Consider the following 21,244-nt stretch of genomic DNA (forward strand, 5'->3'; position numbering starts at 1 on the left):
TGCCACACAGGCGAACGGATGATCATAGTTTCAAATCTCCTAAGGGGACTATTGAATCAAGTAAAAAGTTAAAAAAAAAAAAGTTTAAATTAGTAAAAAAAAAAAAACATAAAAGTTCAAATCACCCCCCCTTTTTCCCCGTCCAAGATAAAACAATTAAAAAAATATACATATTTGCTATCGAGCAAAAAAAATAGAAACACCAGAATTACCAGAATTATGTTTTTTTGACCGCTGCAGCATTGCAATAAGAGGCGAACAAATATTGTATCTACCCCAAAATGGTATCAATAAAAGTGTCAGCTCAGTACACAAAAAATAAGCCCTCATGTGTCTCGGAACGTGGCTACATTTTTTTTCTTACAAATTTCAGATTATTTTTCAACACTTAAAAGGAAAGCTATAAAAACTCGCACTGTAGTGTATAACCAAGGGTTAAATTCCACCAAACCAGTTTTTATATACCAAGACTAATGTCTCAAACTAGACTGAGATAAAGGATGTGTTACCTTTCAGGCAGGCCCTGGCATAATGGCGCTGGAATTCCAAGAAAGGTGTTTAGCAGACAGGGAGTCAGAAGGTCCTGGTCATGAAAATTCCACAGTGAAATAAAATAAAACCATGTCGTCGTGTCCGCGGGGGTCGGGTGGGAGCTTGGCAGTGGGTAGAGATTCTCACTGGAGCCTTGGTGACGGATCTCTGTGGGGCTCCGGTGAGAATCTACCCACTGCCAAGCTCCCACCCGACCCCCGCGGACACGACGACATGGTGATGCAGGATATATAAGGAGGATCTGTGCTGTATGGGGTATCCCTGAGGAAGGAATCCGAGATTCTGAAATGCATAGGATTAGCAATCTAGCCCCCTGAGCGCTCTGTAGGGCTCCTTAGCCTGTCACGTGATTAATCACGTGTCTGTGACATCACACAAGGTCCTGCAGCATCTCTGCACCTTGCAGGCTTTCCTAACCCGGCCTCTGTACTCTATGCAGACGGCTGTTACAGATCCACAGATAGAAGAAAGTCACCGGCCGGGACTACGTCTTCTTTCAACACCTTGCTCAACACCGTTCTTGGAATTCCAGCACCATTATGCCAGTGCCTGCCTGGAAGGTAACACATCCGTTATCTCAGTCTAGTTTGAGACATTAGTCTTGGTATATAAAAACTGTATAAAAACTGTTTTGGTGGAATTTAACCCTTAGTTATACACTACAGCGCAAGTTTTTATAGCTTTGCTTTTTATGGTTTACTAGATTATGGCCCGATGCTCTTGCATCGGGAGGATGCTATCGCATCACACCTCTTGCCATGTTAACCCTCAACACACACACTCCTCTCACCTTTCACCATCTCCACTCACGTCCACTCACTCCACATACGACCCCTTCTCTCACTCCGTCTCTCATACTCACGCCATCATCGCCGCTGCTCCACGATCCCCGACATCTTTTTCCGACGGCGCCATCCTGGATCCAGACGTCCTTCCACGCCGGCGACATGTTCTTGCGGTGACGCCATCTTGAGTATTGTGAAATCCCGCGATACTCAAGATGGCGTCGCCGGAAGAACATGTCGCCGGTGTGGACGACGTCGGGATCCAAAATGGCGCCTGCGAAATCTCGCGAGTTTTCGCCGATGCCATTTTGGATCCCGACGTCGTCCTCGCTGGTGACATGTTCTTGCGGCGACGCCATCTTGAGTATCGTGAAATCCCGCGATACTCAAGATGGCGTCATCGCAAGAACATGTCGCCGGCGTGGATGCCGTCGGGATCCAAAATGGCGTCGGCGAAATCTTGCGAGATTTCGCCAACGCCATTTTGGATCCCGACGGCATCCACACTGGCGACATGCTCTTGCGGCGACGCCATCTTGAGTATCGCGGGATTTCACGATACTCAAGATGGCGTCGCCGCAAGAAAATGTCGCCGGCTTGGAGGACGTCTGGATCCAGGATGGCGCCGGCGGAAGATGATGTCGGGGATCGTGGCTCAGCGGCGATGACGGCGTGAGTATGAGAGACAGAGTGAGAGAAGGGGTCGTATGTGGAGTGAAAGAGTGAGTGGACATGAGTGGAGATGGTGAAAGGTGAGAGGAGTGTGTGTGTTGAGGAGGAGTGGTGTGTTGAGGGTTAACATGGAAAGAGGTGTGCGGTGACGTCACCGGTTACAACTGGACGGAAGTTGTTACAACCGGAAGCTGCTTAGGGCATTTATTATTATAGATTATATTGGACAAATCGAGTGGTTTTGTCCTTAAAACTTGCTGCTTGTGTGTGATATATGTAAAGCGTAGCGCCGATTGTTTTTACTATTGATTTTTCAATAATTAACTAAAAAAGAAACTAGACATGTTTGGTATCTACGTACTTGTAATGACCTGGAGAATCATAGTGGCAGGTCAGCACAGCCTAAGTGACATCAGCGGTAGTCACTGAGGCTGCGCAGACTCCCTGCCTGACTTGCGGTGTACTGACAGCGAGGGAAAATGTTTAAAAACTTTCCCACACTAATCAGTTCATCTCTGGTCAGGTGGGGAGGCTGCGCAGGCAGCTTTTCCTTCATTCCTCAGTGGTTTACAGCCGGGCCGGTTGCATTAGCACCGCTCCATGTTGTAAACCATTTAACCCCTTCAGATGGATTGCAGCGTGGGACATGACTGTACAGCTGACAGGTATGGGATATTGAACCACAAGAGAACAAAAAATCAGTATACCATGCCAATAAAACAGATATATAGCTTTATTCAAAGTTAATCAATATTACAAGATAATATGAAAAAACACAATTTCAAGGCTACTACAAAAGATATTATTGGAGAAACCAACGCCAGAAGCCTGACCTACTAGATATGCAAATCAGTGTACAAATAGTTTCACAGACACTACCACCATCCATATTAGCATTACAATAATTTGCAGTACAAAAGACTGCTGATATATAGACTAATGGCGGTTGCTGTGATCAGAAAAAATATTTATGAGACACTTACATATGGATGTGGTCTGCTAATGCGGTCCTCCCCAGGCGCCCCAATGCGCGTTTCGTCCCTTCATCAGTGTTTTTTCATATTATCTTGTAATATTGATTAACTTTGAATAAAGCTATATATCTGTTTTATTGGCATGGTATACTGAGTATTTGTTCTCTTGTGGTTCATTATCTATGTGAGTTGTGCCATTTTATTTTATGGGTTTTTGTGTTATATAGGTATGGGATATTGTTGCTTTTTTATTTTGGATTTTTTACAGGAGAATGATGGCTACGATTGGATTGTGAGTGAAATAAAGATGGAAAAAATGAGTGTTTATTTAATTAAAAGTCTTTATTCTTAATGTGTGTGTTTTTTAACCCTTTCAGACTAGTGGATTAATAATGTATAGGTGTCTTATTGACACCTGTCCATTATTAACCAGGCTTAATGTCACCTTACAATAGCAAGTTTTTTTCCGTGAATTAATCCTTTAATTTAACATCTACAGCTCCAAACTCCAAAGTTTAACACATACGCTACTAACATTATTAGTGAGGGACAAATATAAATCTAACGGATATGCAATGGTCTATTGTATGTAAACCATGTCCCACATCCTGTCGGGTTCTGTAATGATTTTACAGATGCCGACAATTGAATTATCACCTATTCTGCTATCTATATCTCTATGAAATATAAATATACATATATATGGGTATCAATGAAATTATATTATATATATATATATATATATATATATATATATATATATTATACAAAAATACAGCAGCACATGTGCATGAATCTAGGCCATGTGAAAACACAGACAAACATTAAAACCATTTAATTTAGATAATAATCCTCAAAAAAAAATTTTCAAAAATTTTTTTTAAACTTACAGTGAGATGAAAAATGAAGGTTCTTAGTGCACAAATTGGTCAATTCATGTAAGCCCATCAACCACGGCAAGGTGACCTCCCCCTGATGGGTCCCTGCTCTACTGTTCATAAGCCACTTCTGGGCCACCAGCCTACAATTTTGGACAAACATGTCACTACCGGGCTAAGCCTACAATTTATGGGCAGGTAGAGCTGATTGCGGCCACCTGCAAGGCCAATGGGAGGGGAGCAAGATCAGACTGGAGGCAGATAGCATCCAGCAACTAAATAGAGAAAAAAAAACTGACCAGCACCTCCTAGTGTGAACACGTGCAAGCTGCAAAAACTGCACAATATAGAGAAAAAGAATACAGCAGCACATGTACATGAATCTAGGCCATGTGAAAACACAGAAAAACATTAAAACCATTCAATTTAGATAATAATCCTCAAAAAAAGGTTCTAATTTTTTTATAAACTTATATGTATATATACACACCTATACTATATGCATACATGTTTTCTATCTATTCTATTTTAACCTGTCAGTGTGATTTTACAGTATAGCACACTTAATTGCCATCTTTTCTAAAGGACACCGGTGCGAATTTCCCGCAAATCACACGCATGGTCCGTGTGTAATCCGTTTTTTTCTCGCACCTATAGACTTGCATTGGCGAGTCTTCGCCGTAATACGGTGCAAATCGCAGCATGCTGTGATTTCCTCCGCACGTATAATACAGGCGAGAAAAAAACGCATGATGGGAGCTGCCCCATAGATTAACATTGGTCCGAGTGCTATGCGATTTTTTTATCGCACAGCACTCCTCCGTATTTCTCTCTAGTGTGACACCGGCCTTAAGAAAGATTTTTTTTACATTTTTGCAGCACCTTTGTATTATTAATAATAGACTGACTGGTAGTAGACAATCCCTTTAAAAGGCACAAGCTACAATAAAACAGCAGTATCTGCTAACAATTATTTAGGGCTCTTTCTGTAAAAGAGCCATTATGACATGACATTATATTCTAGTATGTCAGGGTCTGGTACATTATGTAGTTATGACATTGGACATTTCTGATACAATTTGGAATAGTAAATGGTTGCCCTTCTAGTTACTGCACATGTCATTCATTGCTTTCTATAGCCTATATTCAATGTCATTTTTCTTTTCTGCACAAACCCTGGTACCCCATTACATGTACTGTGCAATTTTACTTGTTAGCGATGGCCCTCATCATTGATGTCACTATACAGGTTGCCATAGTAACCCCTCCAAGAATAGTTATGTGATGCTACCCGACGAATCAGCTCTCAGTTCTTACCTGTGATTGAAAAAGGATGAACACTGTAGATTATTTGGCTTTTCCTCTAATAGTTGCCAATCACAGACAAAATAATATCCTGAAGAAAAAATGGGACAACTACCACTACCAGTGCCACGTGTCAAGGGTGAGAGCTGGTAGGTGTACTTTTACAAGCACTTTATTTGACTTAGTTATGTATAACAGTGCATGCTATGTGTACACCCCACAGATATATAGATAGATAGATAGATAAATAGATAGATATGGGATAGATATGTATTTGTCTATCTACCTAGATAGGTATGTAGATACATACAGTGGGTACGGAAAGTATTCAGACCCCTTTAAATTTTTCACTCTTTGTTTCATTGCAGCCATTTGATAAATTTACAAAAGTTTATTTTTTCTCATTAATGTACACTCTGCACCCCATCTTGACTGAAAAAAACAAAAATGTAGAAATTTTTGCAAATTTATTAACAAAGAAAAACTGAAATATCACATGGGCATAAGTATTCAGACCCTTTGCTCAGACACTCATATTTAAGACACATGCTGTCCGTTTCCTTGTGATCCTCCTTGAGATGGTTCTACTCCTTCATTGGAGTCCAGCTGTGTTTACTTGAACTGATAGGACTTGATTTGCAAAGGCACACACCTGTCTATATAAGACCTCACAGATCACAGTGTATGTCAGACCAAATGAGAATCATGAGGTCAAAGGAACTGGCCAAGGAGCTCAGAGACAGAATTGTGGCAAGGCACAGATCTGACTCCCAGACTATGAGAAATAAGATTCTCTACTCTGATGAGATGAAGATAGGACTTTTGGTAATAATTCTAAGTGGTATGCATGGAGAAAACCAGGCACTAATCATCACCTGCCCAATACAATCCCAACAGTGAAACATGGTGTTGGCAGCATCATGCTATGAGGGTGTTTTTCAGCTGCAGGGACAGAACGACTGGTTGCAATTGAAGGAAACATGAATACGGCCAAGTACAGAGATATCCTCTATGAAAACCTCTTCCAGAGTGCTCTGGACCTTAGACTTGGCCGAAGGTTCACCTTCCAACAAGACAAGGACCCTAAGCACACAGCTAAAATAACAAAGGCGTGGCTTCAGAACAACTCTGTGACCATTCTTGACTGGCCAAGCCAGAGCCCTGACCTCAATCCAATTGCGCAGCTCTGGAGAGACCTTAAAATGGCTGTCCACTAACGTTCACCATCCAACCTGACGGAACTGGAGAGGATCTGCAAGGAAGAATGGCAGAGGATCCTCAAATCCAGGTGTGAAAACCTTGTTGCTTCATTTCCAAGAAGACTCATGGTTGTACTAGCTCAAAAGGGTGCCTCTACTCAATACTGAGCAAAGGGTCTGAATACTTATGACCATGTAATATTTGTTTTTCTTTTTTAATACATTTTCAAAAATTTCTACATTTCTGTTTTTTTCAGTCAAAATGGCGTGCAGAGTGTACATTAATAAGAAAAAAATGAACTTTTTAGAATTCACCGAATGGCTGCAATGAAGCAAAGAGTGAAAAATTTAAAGGGGTCTGAATACTTTCCGTTCCAACTGTTGACAGATTGATAGATAGGTAGAGTATAGACCTCATTGACTGCAGTGTTTCTGCCTTTGTATGGATTTTGTCATGAATGAATGCTATGATGTGTCAGTCAGTCATATCCCAAGCGTCAAATCAGTTGTGTCTAGCAGCTTTGAGCCCCCCATAGTTGAAAATGTGCAGCACTATAGATTGTAGAGATTAACCAAGGGCATGTTAAAAAAAAAAAGAAAATCATGATGTGATCGATAAATAAAATTGCCGGGTATGTCAGGCCTTGCAGACTGCAGAGCACCTGCTTTTGAGAATTGGTAGTGGGTGCCATGCCTGCTCAGATGAGTTGGGCAATCAAGCAAAGGAACCTACACTGAATCAATAATTACTCCTAAAACATTTGAGAAATAATATGGAAAAGTGACAGCCAATATGACAACTGCGTCACACTTTTGAGGTAGGGTAGGATGTTTATGCTATTTGTGTTGTCTGCTGCCCATTCAAGATGACTGGGATAGGCCTGCAACATAAATAGCTGAGGCATACCTACTACCAACTTAGGAAAGCAGCCGTCAAGTTGCTACTTACATTGACGAAGGGCAAGAGCCCTGAAACAGTTGTCAGCAAAGAGAAGTATTTTCTGGTTTGGCTTTCTATCCTAGGACATATGACAAGGTTCTTACTATTTTTTGCACTTAGTGGGCCGACTCAACTTCTGGGTTCCATAACAGCTGATGTGTCTGCTATGGCAATAGTTACTCCCATGCATGGAGCACTATGCGGAAAATCTGTACCACATCTCCTTTGCCTTTCCATTGGTGTGGAATGGACGATTGCCAATGATGACGATGCTCTGTCCATCCTATGGAACACATGCACTTTAGATTCTCCACTAAGCTCCCCATGCCTCTACAGTAGTCATTTTGGAGAAGAACAAGCCAGCAATCTTACACAGGGAACAAGTGGCAGCAGAATGGCGAGTGTTAGGTATGTAATGTATAGTCATATTTAAAGGGAAACTGTCAGTAGGATCAACCCTCCTATACTAACGCAGGTCAAAGGAAGCTGAATAAAATGATACCTTGATATTGGTGATCTAATGTTTTATTCCCAAGAAATCCACATTTTCTTTATATGTTAATTAGTTGTTTGGGATTATGACCCTGACATACTGTAAATCTGCACGAGAATCTGCCTCCAGAGCTTATTTTAAATAAAAGTGGATTTTACCACTGTGATATGTATTGTCTGCTCTCCTGATCTCACTGCAGAGCTGTGTGTGGCACATCTGCAGGTTCTTCTCAGCTTCAGCTTCCATCTCACAGTCAAACAAGGTTGCAATAGTTTCGCAATACAGCAGAGCTCAGAGAGCTTCAGGAAATGTGTTTGTAAGAAGACAAAGCTTAGTTCCATTGTCCTGTGTTAGTTAGTTACATGCCTCACACTGGAACTCACTCTTTTATTTAAAATAAGCCCTGGAGGCAGATTCTCAGGCAGATCAGTGTCCGGCCCATAGCCTGGAACAGCTCATTTATATACACACATGGTCAAAATTGTTGGTACTCTTCGTTTAATGACAGAAGAATCCACAATGGTGACAGAAATAACTTGAATCTGACGAAAGTAATAATAAATCAAAAATCTATGAAAATGAACAAATGAAAATCAGACATTGCTTTTCAACCATGCTTCCACAATAAAAAAATAAAACTCATGAAATAGGCTTGGACAAAAATGATGGTACCCTTAACTTAATATTTTGAGGCAATCACTGCAATCAATCGATTCCTGTAACTGTCAATGAGACTTCTGCACCTCTCGACAGGTATTTTGGCCCACTCCTCAAGAGCAAACTGCTCCTGTTGTCTCGTGTTTGAAGGTTGCCTTTTACAGATGGCATGTTTCAGCTCTTTCCAAAGATGCTTAATAGGATTTAGGTCAGGGCTCCTAGAAGGCCACTTCAGAATAGTCCAATGATTTCCCCTTAACTATTCTTGGGTGTTTTTAGCTGTGTGTTTTGGGTCATTATCCTGTTGCAAGACCTATGACCTGCGATTGAGACCAAGCATTCTGACACTGCAGCACATTTCTCTCTAGAATCCCTTGATAGTCTTGAGATTACATTGTACCCTGCACAGACTCTAGACACCTTGTGCCAGATGCAGCAAAGCAGCCCCAGAACATAACAGAGCCTCTTACATGTTTCACAGTAGGGACAGTGTTTTTTTCTTGATATGCTTCATTTTTTCTTTGTGAACAATAAAGCTGAGATGCCTTGCCAAAAAGTTCCATTTTTGTCTCATCTGTCCATAGGACATTCTCCCAGAAGCTTTGTGGCTTGTCAACATGTAGTTTGGCAAATTCCCGTCTGGCTTTTTTATGATTTTTTTTCAACAATGGTGTCCTCCTTGGTTGTCTCCTATGAAGTCTACTTTGGCTCATACAACGACAGATGGTGCGATCTGACACTGATGTTCCTTGAGCTTGAAGTTCACCTTAAATCTGTTTAGAAGTTTTTCTGGGCTCTTTTGTTACCATTCGTATTATCCATCTCTTTGAATTGTCATCAGTTTTCCTCCTGCAGCCACGTCCAAGGAGGTTGGCTAGAGTCCCACGGAGCTTAAATTTCTGAATAATATGTGCAACTGTAGTCACAGGAACATCAAGCTGCTTGGAGATGGTCTTATATCTTTTACCTGTAACATGTTTAGCAACACCCAAACCATCCAACAATGCCACATTTAGGCAGAAAAATGGAGGTCAAGAGTTATTTTATACGTAGGTAATTTTATTAATAAAACAAAAATTGCATAAAGATCAAACAAAAAATACAGCTATCCAAGCAGGCAAAGGGGAGAATTTAATCACAATATAAAACACTAATTACATAAAAATTACATACAAATCAGAAATTAGTCTATGGGCTCAAAAGAGGGCATATATATAAATAAAATGCAAATGCTATATATATTAAAGTGCCAGCAGCCAGGTATATGAAAAAAATTCAATTATATATAATAAAGTGACAGTACACACAAATCATAGCAATAGCAAAGATGTATAAAACCAGATAATATATGCGCTCTGAAATAAAGTGCAAATGCTATATATATTAATTAAAGTGCCAGCAGCCAGGTATATGAAAAAATCCACTTATATATAATAAAGTGACAGTGCACACAAACCATAGCAATGGCAAAGATGTACCTTATAGTGCATATAGCTGGATAGTAGAGGCCCTCTGAAATGCCCTAATCTATGCAGGAAAGTGAAGGTATATTACCCTCTTTTCTAAGTATGGTCGCGCATATATAGCGCACAGTACCCATATGACATCAAAATTAGCCTAGACAGTGAAATACGTAGCCTACATAACACTAACTTACTGTGATGAAGTTTGACCCCCGCCTGGCGCCTGTAACATGTTTGTCTATAATTTTCTTTCTAATCTCCTGAGACAACTCTTTCCCTCGCTTCCTCTGGTCCATGTTGAGTGTGATACACACCATGTCACCAAACAGCACAGTGAGTATCTGTAGCCCCTATACAGGCCCACTCACTGATTCCAAGATTGTAGACACCTGTGATGCTAATTAGTGGACACACCTTGATTTAACAAGTCCCCTTTGTCACATTATTTTCAGGGGTACCGTCATTTCTGTCCAGGCCTATTTCATGAGTTTTATTTTTTTTTATTCTGTGGAAGCATGGTTGAAAAGCAATGTTTGACTTTCATTTGTTCATTTTCATAGATTTTTGGTTTATTATTACTTTTGTCAGAATCAAGTTGTTTCTGTCACCATTGTGGGTTTTTCTGTCATTAAATGAGGGGTACCAACAATTTTGACCACTTGTGTAAAAGAAAACCGTGGATTTTTCTGGAATAAGACAACGGATCGCAGATATCAAGGTTTCATTTTATTCAGCTTCCTGTAACCTACATGCCCTTATAGGCAGCTTAGGAGGGTTGACCCTACTGACAGTGTCTTTTAATTTTAGGGATGGTGGGACACTTCTGAAAGTCCTAAACACTTATCATTTCATACTTTCCATTATTATTTCATTTTAGTACTATCACATATTTTAGTCCCCACTTTTAGTGTCCTCTAGACCTACTGGGGGTGGTCCTAACCATCTGCTGAAACTGCTACGCTGGTAGTTCCACCCCTGCAGGAAATAGAAAGAAAATATATAATTTAATATAAGATATAATCTAAGCTACTATAGGGGTATAATGGAAGATAATGTATAATATATGATTATAAAGAATATCAGTCCTATCTAAATACTTTCATACATTATAAATATTTATTCTAAGGACTAATTAAGACAGTTCTTCTGACATATTGGTTACTGTCCATTTTCAACTAGTAGGTTTTTCAGTGAACTGAGACACAGACTGTCTGGCAGAAAATGAGTTCATTAGATTAGGAAACCAGGAAAGCGAATGTTTGTGCATTATGACAGCTGCCAACAATATAATGTAATATGTGCAGTGTAAGCAGTAATGGAAATCTGCAGCAGCTGCAAGGCAGTAATGTGACAGATTGGTTTGGTCAGGGTGAACATCATCAGTCAATTTTGCAGGGGGGTGGAAATTATTGTAATATTGTATTTTTCATTGGCTAAATTTTTATTATAGTAGAAGGAGCATTTAATAAACCCAATTCTGCCCAATGCTGTGGAACATACAAAGTCTGTCATCCTTCTACATGAAGTCTACAAACACAATGCAAATCTACAAGTCAATCGTCTTCTATGGTAAAGTCTACAATGGGAATTTTATGAAACCATTGGTTTTAACAGGGTTTACTAGAGTTGAGCGAAACGGGTCGAAAAATTTCAAAAGTCGCCGACTTTTGGCAAAGTCGGGTTTCATGAAACGAAACCCGACCCTAGGATGAGGTCGGCCACGAGGTCGGCGACTTACGCGCCAAAGTCGCGTTTCAAAAGTTTGTTTTGCGCTCTTTTTCAGCCAATCAGGATCCACGGACACTGTGGGCAACGTGATGACATAGGCACGGGTCACCACCATCTTTCAGAAGGGCATGCAAGTGATTGGCTTGCTTTGGTGGGCGTCACAGGGGGTATAAAAGGGCGTGCACGCCGACCGCCATCTTACTTCTGCCGATCTTAGTATAGGGAGAGGTTGCTGCTGATTCTGTAGGGAGAGCGTTAGGCAGGGAAGAAGACAAAAAAACTGCTTCTGCTGCTAGCGATTTGGCCTGCACAACACACCAGTCACTGTGTGTGCAGTGCAAGGGGAGGCTATATAGTGGTGTATCAGTGGTGTTGGTTGTTGGGCTGCCTTCTAAGGCTACTTTCACACATCCGGTGTGTGGGGTCCGGCGGCGTGCGGCGAAAAGCCGGGCCGCCGGATCCGGCCTGCAGCCGTGACACCGGATGTGTGTGCGGCGAGATGATACGGCTCGGACATTATTAAAGGAGCCGCAGGACAGAGGCAGCCAATGAGACAGCTGCTGAAAGGGAGGTGAGGGGAGGAGAGGATAGGAGAGGGGAGGGGAGGAGAGGGGAGGGGGGTGGAGAGAGAGAGACATGGGGGGTTAACATTAGTGTCCAGGCAAGAGAATCTCTCTCTCTTGCTGGGCACTTGTGGGGTTAACCCCACAGAGAGATCTCTCTCTCTCACCCAGACACTGTGAGTGTTAACCCCACAAGTGCCCGGCGAGAGAGATCTCTCACAAGTGTCCGGGTGACAGAGAGAGATCTCTCTCTCTCTCGCCGGGCACTTGTGGGGTTGACATTCACAGAGTCCGGGCATGCGCTGTGGAAAAAGCCGGTCCGGCGCTGCAAAAAAACGTTACATGGAACGTTTTTTCCAGACGCCGGACAAGCTGTTTTTGCCGGATCAGGCAAAAACCGGATACGCCGCATAGGTATCCGGCGCGATGCGGCAATAATGAAACTGAATGGGGGAAAAACCGGATCCGGTGGCAACCGGCGCCGGATCCGGTTTTTACACTTTTCGCCGCATCGCGCCTGATGCTGAAAACCGGATGTGTGAAAGAGGCCTAAAGGCTTCCTGACATTCCTGCATTGCTGTTTACCCACTGCTCCGCAAACTGCTTTTTTAAAAGCAATCCCAATTTTTTTTTTTGTCCTGCTGAGAAGACAAAAAAACTGCTTCTGCTGCTAGCAATTTGGCCTGCACAACACACCAGTCACTGTGTGTGCAGTGCAAGGGGAGGCTATATAGTGGGGTATCAGTGGTGTTGGTTGTTGGGCTGCCTTCTAAGGCTTCCTGACATTCCTGCATTGCTGTTTACCCACTGCTCCGCAAACTGCTTTTTTAAAAGCAATCCAATCTCCCTTATCCTCTAGTCACTTTTGTCACAGCTGTGCCATCGAGCCTGTCACATAGCGCTCAGATATTCATTGGGCCTCACACAATCCAAAAGTGTCCATCCAGTGTCCAAAAGTGTGTGCAGAGATTCAAAATCTCCCTTATCCTCTAGTCACTTTGGTCACAGCTGTGCCATCGAGCCTGTCACATAGCGCTCAGATATCAGTGGGCCTCACACAATCCAAAAGTGTCCAGTGTCCAAAAGTGTGTGCAGAGATTCAAAATCTCCCTTATCCTCTAGTCACTTTGGTCACAGCTGTGCCATCGAGCCTGTCACATAGCGCTCAGATATCAGTGGGCCTCACACAATCCAAAAGTGTCCATCCAGTGTCCAAAAGTGAGTGCAGAGATTCAAAATCTCCCTTATCCTCTAGTCACTTTTGTCACAGCTGTGCCATCGAGCCTGTCACATAGCGCTCAGATATTCATTGGGCCTCACACAATCCAAAAGTGTCCAGTGTCCAAAAGTGTGTGCAGAGATTCAAAATCTCCCTTATCCTCTAGTCACTTTGGTCACAGCTGTGCCATCGAGCCTGTCACATAGCGCTCAGATATCAGTGGGCCTCACACAATCCAAAAGTGTCCATCCAGTGTCCAAAAGTGTGTGCAGAGATTCAAAATCTCCCTTATCCTCTAGTCACTTTGGTCACAGCTGTGCCATCGAGCCTGTCACATAGCGCTCAGATATCAGTTGGCCTCACACAATCCAAAAGTGTCCATCCAGTGTCCAAAAGTGTGTGCAGAGATTCAAAATCTCCCTTATCCTCTAGTCACTTTGGTCACAGCTGTGCCATCGAGCCTGTCACATAGCGCTCAGATATTCATTGGGCCTCACACAATCCAAAAGTGTCCAGTGTCCAAAAGTGTGTGCAGAGATTCAAAATCTCCCTTATCCTCTAGTCACTTTGGTCACAGCTGTGCCATCGAGCCTGTCACATAGCGCTCAGATATCAGTGGGCCTCACACAATCCAAAAGTGTCCATCCAGTGTCCAAAAGTGTGTGCAGAGATTCAAAATCTCCCTTATCCTCTAGTCACTTTTGTCACAGCTGTGCCATCGAGCCTGTCACATAGCGCTCAGATATTCATTGGGCCTCACACAATCCAAAAGTGTCCAGTGTCCAAAAGTGTGTGCAGAGATTCAAAATCTCCCTTATCCTCTAGTCACTTTGGTCACAGCTGTGCCATCGAGCCTGTCACATAGCGCTCAGATATCAGTGGGCCTCACACAATCCAAAAGTGTCCATCCAGTGTCCAAAAGTGTGTGCAGAGATTCAAAATCTCCCTTATCCTCTAGTCACTTTTGTCACAGCTGTGCCATCGAGCCTGTCACATAGCGCTCAGATATTCATTGGGCCTCACACAATCCAAAAGTGTCCAGTGTCCAAAAGTATGTGCAGAGATTCAAAATCTCCCTTATCCTCTAGTCACTTTGGTCACAGCTGTGCCATCGAGCCTGTCACATAGCGCTCAGATATCAGTGGGCCTCACACAATCCAAAAGTGTCCATCCAGTGTCCAAAAGTGTGTGCAGAGATTCAAAATCTCCCTTATCCTCTAGTCACTTTGGTCACAGCTGTGCCATCGAGCCTGTCACATAGCGCTCAGATATCAGTGGGCCTCACACAATCCAAAAGTGTCCATCCAGTGTCCAAAAGTGTGTGCAGAGATTCAAAATCTCCCTTATCCTCTAGTCACTTTGGTCACAGCTGTGCCATCGAGCCTGTCACATAGCGCTCAGATATCAGTGGGCCTCACACAATCCAAAAGTGTCCAGTGTCCACAAGTGTCTGCAGAAATTCAAAATCTCCCCTGTCCTATAGACACCTTGTACCTTGTTTTACATTACTATTAGAGTTGAGCGATACCGTTCGATACTTCAAAGTATCGTATCGGAATGGATCGGCCGATCTTTAAAAAAAGTATCGGTATCGCCGATTCCGATACCGGAAGTCCCATTCAAGTCTATGGGACTTCCGGTATCGGAATAAGAAAAACCCTGTTTTTGCCTTGTACAGCCTCTCTGGGGTCTGTACGGGCCTTTCGGGGGGCTGTGCCGGCCTGCCAGGGGGTCTGTGCAGGCTCCGGTGGTCTGTGCCGGCCTGCCGGGGGGCTGTGCCGGCCTGCCGGTGGTCTGTGCAGGCTCCGGGGGGCTGTGCCGGCCTGCCGGTGGTCTGTGCAGGCTTCGGGGGTCTGTGCAGGCATCGTCCGATGGGACTACAAGTCCCATCGGGCGATGCCTACTACCATGACAGTGATTGACACATTAGCCAATGATGGGACAGTAGTAGTCCCATCATCCGGCTAATGTGTTAAATGTTAAAAAAAAAAAAAAAATACTACATACATACTACATACATACTACATGCATGCTACATACATACTACATGCTACATACATACTACATGCATGCTACATACATACTACATGCTACATACATACTACATATATACTACATGCATGCTACATACATACTACATGCTACATACATACTACATGCTACATACATACTACATATATACTACATACATGCTACATACATGCTACATACATACTGCATGCTACATACATACTACATACATACTACATACATACTACATGCATGCTACATGCATGCTACATACATACTACATACATACATACTACATACATACTAAATGCATGCTACATACATACTACATGCATGCTACATACATACTACATGCTACATACATACCACATACATACTACATACATGCTACATGCTACATACATACTACATATATACTACATGCATGCTACATACATACTACATATATACTACATGCATGCTACATACATACTGCATGCTACATGCATGCTACATACATACTACATACATACTACATGCTACATACATACCACATATATACTACATACATACAATACATTCATACAATACATACATAGACATACAGTACATATAACATAGAGTAACATACTTACCAATACTTGTCACATTGTTCCCCGAAGCCATTGTCTTTTCCGGAATAAATATTAACATAACAAACCACAAAAATACTCACCCACGATCCGAAGCAGTCCACGAGTGTGTCCCACGACGATCTTGGGTAGAGAACTGCAGCATCAGCTGATGCTGCCGTTCTCTACGGGCTGCAGGAATCCAATGACGGAAGGTAGGTATCCTTCCGCACTGTATTCCTCCGCCACTTAAAAAAAAAAAAGTCCCTAGTCTCACTTTATGCCATTGCTGTGTGGGAATTTCCCACGCAGCAATGGCATAAAGTGAGACTAGGGACTTTTTTTTTTTTAAGTGGCGGAGGAATACAGTGCGGAAGGATACCTACCTTCCGTCATTGGATTCCTGCAGCCCGTAGAGAACGGCAGCATCATCTGATGCTGCAGTTCTCTACCCAAGATCGTCGTGGGACACACTCGTGGACTGCTTCGGATCGTGGGTGAGTATTTTTGTGGTTTGTTATGTTAATATTTATTCCGGAAAAGACAATGGCTTCGGGGAACAATGTGACAAGTATTGGTAAGTATGTTACTCTATGTTATATGTACTGTATGTCTATGTATGTATTGTATGAATGTATTGTATGTATGTAGTATATATGTGGTATGTATGTAGCATGTAGTATGTATGTAGTATGTATGTAGCATGCATGTAGCATGCAGTATGTATGTAGCATGCATGTAGTATATATGTAGTATATATGTAGCATGCATGTAGTATATATGTAGTATGTATGTAGCATGTAGCATGTATGTAGTATGTATGTGGTATGTATGTAGCATGTAGTATGTATGTAGCATGCATGTAGTATATATGTAGTATGTATGTAGTATGTATGTAGTATGTATGTAGTATGTATGTAGCATGTAGTATGTATGTAGCATGCATGTAGCATGCATGTAGTATGTATGTAGCATGCATGTAGTATGTATGTATGTAGTATGTATGTAGCATGTATGTAGTATGTATGTAGTATGTATGTAGTATGTATGTAGCGTGCAGTATGTATGTAGCATGTATGTAGCATGTATGTAGTATGTATGTAGTATATGTGTAGTATGTATGTAGCATGTAGTATGTATGTAGCATGCATGTAGTATATATGTAGTATGTATGTAGCATGTAGTATGTATGTAGCATGCATGTAGTATATATGTAGTATGTATGTAGCATGCATGTAGTATGTATGTAGCATGCATGTAGTATGTATGTAGCATGCATGTAGTATGTATGTAGCATGCATGTAGTATGTATGTAGCATGTATGTAGTATGTATGTAGTATGTATGTAGTATGTAGTATGTATGTAGCATGCAGTATGTATGTAGCATGTATGTAGCATGTATGTAGTATGTATGTAGTATATATGTAGTATGTATGTAGCATGTAGTATGTATGTAGCATGCATGTAGTATATATGTACTATGTATGTAGCATGTAGTATGTATGTAGCATGCATGTAGTATGTATGTATGTAGTATGTATGTAGCATGTATGTAGTATGTATGTAGTATGTATGTAGCATGCAGTATGTATGTAGCATGTATGTAGCATGTATGTAGTATGTATGTAGTATATATGTAGTATGTATGTAGCATGTAGTATGTATGTAGTATATATGTAGTATGTATGTAGCATGTAGTATGTATGTAGCATGCATGTAGTATATATGTAGTATGTATGTAGCATGCATGTAGTATGTATGTAGCATGCATGTAGTATGTATGTAGTATGTATGTAGTATTTTTTTTTTTTTTAACATTTAACACATTAGCCGGATGATGGGACTACTACTGTCCCATCATTGGCTAATGTGTCAATCACTGTCATGGTAGCAGGCATCGCCAGATGGGACTTGTAGTCCCATCGGACGATGCTTGCACAGACCCCCGGACATCAGCACAGCCCCCCGGCAGGCCGGTACAGACCCCCACAGGGTGCACAGACCACCGGCAGGCCGGCACAGCCCCCCGGCAGGCCGGTACAGACCCCCACAGGGTGCACAGACCACCGGCAGGCCGGCACAGCCCCCCGGCAGGCCGGTACAGACCCCGGGCAGTCCACACAGCCCCCCGGCAGGCCGGCAGAGACCCCCGGAAGGCCCGAAATGACGGCGCATCATGATGCGCACACACCGCGCATCATGATGACGTCAGGCTGTCAATCAACTTTGAACTTCCGATTCCGATGCCGAATTCCGATATTGAAAAAATATCGGAAGTCGGTATCGGAATTCCGATACAGCAAGTATCGGCCGATACCCGATACTTGCGGTATCGGAATGCTCAACACTAATTACTATATAGTTTGTTGGATTTTGTCTACATTTCTACCAAAAATGAGGAAGGCTGGTGGAAGAGGCCGTGGAATTGGGCGGGGGTTGGCAGCTGGTAATGATGGTGTTGGTGGTGGATCTGATGGTAGTGGCAAGAGCAAAATAGGACCGAATGCAGGAGGTGCTGACCCTGCGTCATCGTCTGGCTACATAAGGCCTCGAACGCTTAGTTTTCTAGGAGTTGGCAAACCGCTTTTAAAGCCAGAGCATCAGGAAAAAGTTTTGTCTTACATTGCTGACTCAGCCTCCAGCTCTATCGCCTCCTCTTCTTCAGTTGTAAAAAGTAAAAGCACTGAGTCGTCATTGGAGGCTCATGTTCATGAACCACACCTTTCCTTGTGTCCTTCACCCCAACCAAGATTGAAGGATGACACAGGCCATACTACTGATTACTCCATGGAGCTGTTTTCACATACCATGCCTGGATTATCAAGTCAAATGGTGAATTACCCAGGCCAAGATGAATCTGACATGGAGTGCACTGATGCACAGCCGCTGATGGATGATTCTGCTGGTACATTCACTCAGAGCACTACATTGTCCTCGCAGTGTACAGAGCCAGATTTTGACCCTGATGAGACTCAGGTGCCCCTTCCCGCACACTATACCACCATACACGGTGACACAGAGGAAGGTGCACATGACATAGAAGAGGAGGTGATGGATGACCCAGTTGTTGACCCAGATTGGCATCCATTGGGGGAAGAGGGTGCTGCTTCCAATAGCTCAGATGAGGAGCATCCACAGCAGACATCGACATCGCAACAGCTGTTATCTGGCAGGCCCGGAGCACTCCAAAGACAGGTTCCAAACATCAAAAGAGTTGCTGGACAGCTTGTCCAGAGGGTCAAAAGATCACAGCGTGCTAGGCCGCAAATGTCTGCCAAAGTAGGAAGAGTGCAGTGTGGCACTTTTTTGAACAAAATCCTCATGATCAGGCCAAGGTTATCTGTAAGAAGTGCGCAAAGACCTTTAGCCGAGGGAAAAATCTGAAAAATTTGAATACCAGTTGCATGCTTAGACATTTAACCAGCATGCACTTGCAAGCGTGGACACAACACCAAACCTCAAGTGCCACATGTGCAACTGATCACAACGAAGGTAGTCAGCAACGCTACATTGTTTCCCCCACTGTAAGCCCACCGGTTAGCACAGCAGCAAATGTTGAGGTGTCGTTGCAAGACCACAGCAGTCAGGGAATCCCACTGTTATATCAATGAAAGACTGATTCTAGGCCATCAGAAAGAACACCAACTCCATCACCATCATCAACCCTCTCTCAGTCCGCCCTGTCCACCACTACTTCCACCATATGCAGCTCTCAAGTCCAGCTCACCCTCCCAGACACTATGAGTAGGTCAAGAAAGTACTCAGTCTCTCATCCGCGTACACTGGGTTTGAACGCCCACATTGCCAAACTAATCTCGTTTGAGATGATGCCCTTTCGGTTGGTGGAAAGCACAGCTTTCCGCGAACTCATGGCCTATGCAGTACCACGCTATGACCTACCCAGTCGCCACTTCTTCTCTCGCAAAGCCATCCCAGCCCTCCACCATCATGTGAAAGACCGCATTGTCCATGCACTCAAGCAGTCAGTGAGCGGAAAGGTGCACCTCACAACTGATGCATGGTCCAGTCGGCATGGCCAGGGCCGTTACGTGTCCATCACTGCGCACTGGGTTAATGTGGTGGATGCAGGGTCCACAGGGGACAGCGGTGGTGGGACAGTGCTGCCTAGCCCACGGTATAGGAAACAGTTGGCTGTAGGCGTTCGACCCTCCTCCTCCTCCTCCTCCTCCCGAAGCGAAAGCTCGTCCACAGAGCGCAGTCGTACGAGCACTCCATCTGCAGCTGCCACTGTTGCACACGATGTGTCCCCCTATCGAGCAGCTGGTGGAAAGCATCAGCAGGCTGTGTTGCAGATGATGTGTTTGGGCGACAGACACACCGCCGAGGTGCTGGCCGAGTACTTGAAGCGACAAACTGAGTCATGGCTGGGCAGTGTACATCTTGAGGCAGGCAAGGTAGTTAGTGATAACGGGAGTAATTTTGTGGCAGCCATAGCCCTTTCAAAACTCAGCCACATACCTTGCTTGGCTCACACCTTGAACCTGGTGGTGCAGTGCTTCCTCAAAAATTATCCGGAGTTAACAGCCCTGCTCCAGAAGGTGCGAAGACTGTGCGCGCACATCCGCCGGTCGCCTGTACACTCCGTTCGTATGCAGAAGCTGCAGCGATTGCTCCACCTTCCCAACCACCGCCTCATTATCGACATTGCAACAAGGTGGAACTTCACCCTGCACATGGTGGAGCGGCTGTGCGAGCAGAGGCAGGCCATAATGCATTTGTGGGAGGATACACGGCCAGGCACTTTGAGAGCAGACATGGAGTTGACAGGTGTGCAGTGGTCGAAGCTGAAAGACCTTTGTAAAGTCCTTCAGTGTTTTGAGGAATGCACACGGCTGGTAAGCGCAGACGACGCCATCCTAAGCATGAGCATCCCACTTATGCGTCTGCTCATGCAAACTTTGACGCACCTTAAGGAGCAGGCGTCTGCAGCCAATGTTGAAGAGGAGGAAGAGGAGGAGGGAATCCTTGATGGCATTCAGCCATTGTCTGCTCAGGGACCTCTCCTGGACGAGGTGGAGGAAGAAGAGGAGGAGGAGGATGATGATGGGGATGATTACTTAGGGGAGGAGGATGCATCTCGTGGGGCAAGTAAAAATGTTGGCGTGGCAAGGTCTGGTACAGGGTTTGTGCGTGACTGGAGGGATGTGGATTTGCCAGAAAGTGCTCCTCCACCCAGCACTCGCAGTGCATCATT

The 21,244-nt window shown here is 43.5% G+C and overlaps 1 protein-coding gene across 2 annotated transcripts in view; it reads left to right on the forward strand.

Moving 5' to 3' along the window:
- Positions 1–819: 819 nt before the first annotated feature.
- The window catches only part of CFAP97D1 (CFAP97 domain containing 1), a 171,668-nt gene continuing 151,243 nt past the window's right edge, over positions 820–21,244 (forward strand). Inside the window, exon 1 of one of the 2 annotated variants that reach the window (XM_073562904.1) lies at positions 820–1,112. In XM_073562904.1, coding sequence (XP_073419005.1) covers positions 986–1,112 — 127 coding nt within the window. In that variant the 5' untranslated portion in view covers positions 820–985. Of the gene's footprint in view, positions 1,113–5,175; positions 5,316–21,244 lie in introns of those variants that run through there. The other variant, XM_073562905.1, reaches the window with a different exon arrangement.

The sequence above is a fragment of the Dendrobates tinctorius genome, unplaced genomic scaffold (assembly GCF_039654945.1).
Source record: "Dendrobates tinctorius isolate UK_male_01 unplaced genomic scaffold, ASM3965494v1 ptg000370l, whole genome shotgun sequence".
NCBI classification, from domain to species: Eukaryota; Metazoa; Chordata; class Amphibia; order Anura; family Dendrobatidae; genus Dendrobates; species Dendrobates tinctorius.